A 4,706-nucleotide genomic window follows, 5' to 3' on the forward strand; every position below is an offset into this window, starting at 1 on the left:
CAACCCTCCCCTGCCTTCCCTCTGAGGTTTGACAGTCTGATCAATGCTTCTCTGTCTCTGGATCTGTTTTTGTTCATCAGTTTATGTTGTTCATTATATTCCACAAATGAGTGAGATCATGTGATATTTATCTTTCACCAACTGACTTATTTCACTTAGCATAATGCTCTCCAGGTCCATCCATGCTGTTGCAAATGGTAAGAATTCCTTCCTTTTTAGAGCAGGGTAGTATTCCATGTGTAGATGTACCACAGTTATTTAATCTACTCATCTGATGGGCTGTTTCCAAATCTTAGCTATTGTAAATTGTGCTGCTATGAACATAGGGGTGCATATATCCTTTCTGATTGGTGTTTCTAGTTTCTTGGGATATCTACACTAATAAAAGAGAAACATGCAAAGTGATGTCACTCCATTACACCCACCAGCCAATCAGGATGTGTATGCAAATTAACCCAACAAAGATGGCGATTAATTTGTATATGCAGGCGCAGAGCGAAGACTGAAGGCTCCGCCCAAGCGAAGACTGAAGACGACTGAAGACTGAAGAGGCTTGGCTTCTCTGCTGCGGTTGGAGTGGAGAAGCCTCAAGGCTTGCCTTCTCTGCTGTGGCCAGAGCAGAGAAGCCTCCAGGCTTGGTGCCAAAGAAGAACTAAAACCTATCCTCCTCAAACTATTCCAAACAATTCAAGAGGAAGGAACACTTCCAAGCTCATTCTATGAAGCCAGCATTACCCCAATCCCAAAGCCAGATAGACACTACAAAGAGAATTACAGACCAATATCTCTGATGAACATAGATGCTAAAATCCTCAACAAAATCCCAGCAAATCAGATCCAGCATTACATCAGAAAAATCATACACCATGATCCAGTGAGATTTATTCTGGGTAAGCAAGAATGGTACAACATCCACAAATCAATAAACATGATACAATAAACATCACATAAACAAATTGAGAGACAAAAATCACATAGTCATATCAGTTGATGCAGAAAAAGCATTGGACAAAATCCAACAGCTTTCTTGATAAAAAGTCTCAGCAAAGTGGGAATAAAGAGATCATACATACCTCAACATAATAAAAGCCTTATACAACAAACCCACAGCCAACATCATACTCAATGGGCAAAAACTAAAACCATATCCCCTAAGAACAGGAACAAAACAGGGATGCCCACACCACTATGCTCAATTAATATTTGACAAAGGAGACAAGAGCATACAATGGAGTCAAGACAGTGTCTACAATAAATGGTGTTGGAAAAATGGGAAGATACATGCAAAAAAAAACAATGAAACTAGACCACCAACTTACACCATACACAAAAATAAACTTAAAATGGATAAAAGACTTAAATGTAAGACGGGAAACCATGAAAATCTTAGAAGACTCCATAGGCAGCAAAATATCAGACATATGTTGCAGCAATATTTTTAATGATACAGCTCCTAGAGTAATGGAAAATAAGGAGAAAATAAACAAATGGGACTACATCAAAATAAAAAGCTTCTGCACTGCAAAAGAAACCATCAACAGAACAACAAGAAAGCCCACTGCATGGGAGAACATATTTGCCAATGTTATATCCATTAAGGGTTTAATCTCCAAAATTTATAGGGAACTCATACATCTTAACAAAAAGAAGTTTAAAAATCTAATAAAAAATGGGCAAAAGACCTAAATAGACACTTTTTGAAAGTGGACATACAGAAGGCCAAGAGACATATGAAAACATGCTCAAAGTCACTAATCATCTGAGCAATGCAAATCAAAACGACAATGAGGCATCACTTCACACCTGTCAGAATGGTGATCATCAACAAATGAACAAACCACAAGTACTGGCGAGGATGTGGAGAAAACTGCTGATGCGAATGTAAACTGCTGCAGCCATTGTAGAAAACAGTATGGGGTTTCCTCAAAAAATAAAAAACTCCCATTTGACTCAGTAATCCCACTTCTAGGGCCAAGAGACTGAAAACATGCTCAAAGTCACTAATCATCTGAGCAATGCAAATCAAAACGACAATGAGGCATCACTTCACACCTGTCCGAATGGTGATCATCAACAAATCAACAAACCACAAGTACTGGCGAGGATGTGGAGAAAACTGCTGATGCGAATGTAAACTGGTGCAGCCATTATAGAAAACAGTATGGGGTTTCCTCAAAAAATAAAAAACTCCCATTTGACTCAGTAATCCCACTTCTAGGAATATATTCCAAGAAAACAGAAACACCAATCAGAAAGGATATATGCACCCCTATGTTCATAGCAGCACAATTTACAATCGCTGAGATTTGGAAATAGCCTAAGTGCCCATCAGCAGATGAGTGGATTAAAAAACAGTGGTACATCTACACAATGGAATACTATACTGCTGTAAAAAAGAAAGAACTCTTACCAATTGCAACAGCATGGATGGACATGGAGAGCATTATGCTAAGTGAAATAAGCCAGTCAGAGAAAGATAAATATCACAGGATCTCATTTGTGGAATATAATGAACAACATAACTGATTAATAAAAATAGATACAGAGACAGAGAAGCATGGAACAGACTGTCAAACTTCAGAGGGAAGGCAGGGGAGGGGAGTGGTCGTAAGAGATCAACCAAAGGACTTGTATGCATGCATATAAACATAACCAATGGACACAGACACTACCGGGGTGAGGTAATGTGCTGGGGGTTGGGGGTGGCCTGGGAGTGGTCAATGGGGTAAAAAAAAGACACATAATTCTATATATAATACTTTATTCAAGAATTTTTTTAAAAGTCTCACTAAGTCCCTTGACACTCTCATTAATTTCCTTGAAGCTTTCATTAAGTCCCTTGAAGCTCTCATGAAGGTCCTTGAGTAACCTTATAAATATTGTTTTGAACTCTGTATCCAGTAGTTTGCTTGCTTCCATTTCTTTGATTTGCACATGTTTCTTTGTCTCCGCATTTTGGCTGCTTTCCCATGTAACATGTTTCTTCGTCTCCGCATTTTGGCTGCTTTCCCATTTTTGTTTCTATGTATTAGGTAGAGCTGCTATGTCTCCTGGAATTGGTAGTGTGGCCATGTGTAGTAGGTGTCCTGTAGGGCCCAGTGGCTCAGTCTCCCCAGTCACTCAGCTGGGCACTCTAGGTGTGCCCCTGTGTGGGCTGTGTGCACAGTCTTGTTCTAGTTGAGCCTTGTTTGCTGTTGGCGTCACTGGGAGGAATTGACCTCCAAACCAATTGGCTGTGAGGACCAGCTGTGTCTACAATGATAGACCTGCTGTGCAGGAGACACTCCTATGGAGAATGATTGCTTCAATTGAGCTTTGGTGCTCTGAGTCTGCCTCTTGAGTGTGTCACTTGTGGGTGTGTAGAGTTGTAATCTGCTATGGTCTGAAGCTGTCCACTGGGTGCACTGGCTCTGGGGCCTCCTAGGAGGTGCAGTCAGCCTGCTTGGGGCCACCCAGCAGGAACTACAGAGAAATCTGCAGATGGCTGCTACTTGTATTGGGCTAGGAAGTGCCCAGGTGAGGCCCAGCTGTGAAGTAAGGCAGCTTGGGGCTAGTGCCAGGTCTTGGGCCTTTTATTGATAGGTGTGGGGCACACCAACTCCAGCTGCTGCTTGTTTAAGAGATTTTAGCAAAGTCTGAAGCCTGAGCCAGGACAGGCCATTCACATGGAAAAGCAACTGCAAACAGCTTTGGTGGGGCTGCAAGTTGGATGGGGCAGGGTCTCACAGAATCATCAAGATGGAGCCAACAGTGTGGGCCAGGCTGATGGAGACTCAGATATAGCTGCCAGTCAGTTCTGTGATGGGGGAGGTCCCAGAATAGGAGCAATGAGCTCTGCAAGCACCCCTGTCTGGGAGAAAGCTGCCACTGAGATCCTGCCCTGATGTCAGACAGTCTAGTTCCTCCCCATGTGCCCCTGGATCCCCCAAGCTGCCACTAAGTGCTGGAGCTCAGAGGAAGTGAGACCATGTAAGTTCATGCACTGGCCCTTTAAGAGGAATTCCTGGGACTCCAGCAGTCTCTGTGTCACTCAGCCCCAATCCCCACTGGTGTTTACAGCCTGTAGTTATGGGGACTTCTCTTCCCAGCTTTGGACCCCTGGACTGGGGGGCTGGTGTAGGGCTTGGACCCCTTGCTCCTCATGGTGGGGGGGATGGAGGGGACTCTGCAGGAACTATCTCCTCACAATTAAAAAACATGCAGCACATGGGTGTTGGACCAGCCCGTTCTGTGCCTCTGCCCCTCCTACCAGTCTCGATGTGCTTTCTTCTTTACTTCTCTAGTTGTAGGACTTCCATTCAGCCAGCTTTTAGGTGATTCTCAATGATGGTTGTTCTGTATTTTAGTTGTAATTTTGATGTGGTTGTGGGAAATGGTGAGTACCTTTGTTTACCTACACCGCCATCTTTGTTCTCCAAATCCCCACATTTTTAAGTGCTATCACTTAGTTCACATATCAAAAATTGGGTGGGCCACACAAAATTTCATATTCAGCCTTAAGCAACCAGTTTGCAAACCACCCCCCATTGTTTTCGTTCATTTGTTCAGCAAATAAAGGATGACCATCACGACAGCTCAGACACAGATGTAAGCACTAAGAGACTTATAGATACTTCACACTCATAAAAATTCATTTCATCTAAATTTCTTTACTTTGCCTCTTCAAAGTTAGTTGAAAGCAATGTGCAAATTCTAAGAAAACACAA

General features: G+C 42.6%; 1 protein-coding gene across 1 annotated transcript in view; it reads right to left on the reverse strand.

Annotated features, from left to right (window-relative positions):
- The window catches only part of NIT2 (nitrilase family, member 2), a 23,058-nt gene extending 21,159 nt beyond the window's left edge, over positions 1-1,899 (reverse strand). Inside the window, exon 1 of the mRNA XM_014535596.1 lies at positions 1,848-1,899. Coding sequence (XP_014391082.1) covers positions 1,848-1,899 — 52 coding nt within the window. The remainder of the gene's footprint in view (positions 1-1,847) is intronic.
- Between the last annotated feature and the right edge of the window lie 2,807 nt (positions 1,900-4,706).

Source organism: Myotis brandtii, unplaced genomic scaffold (assembly GCF_000412655.1).
Source record: "Myotis brandtii unplaced genomic scaffold, ASM41265v1 scaffold1464, whole genome shotgun sequence".
NCBI classification, from domain to species: domain Eukaryota; kingdom Metazoa; phylum Chordata; class Mammalia; order Chiroptera; family Vespertilionidae; genus Myotis; species Myotis brandtii.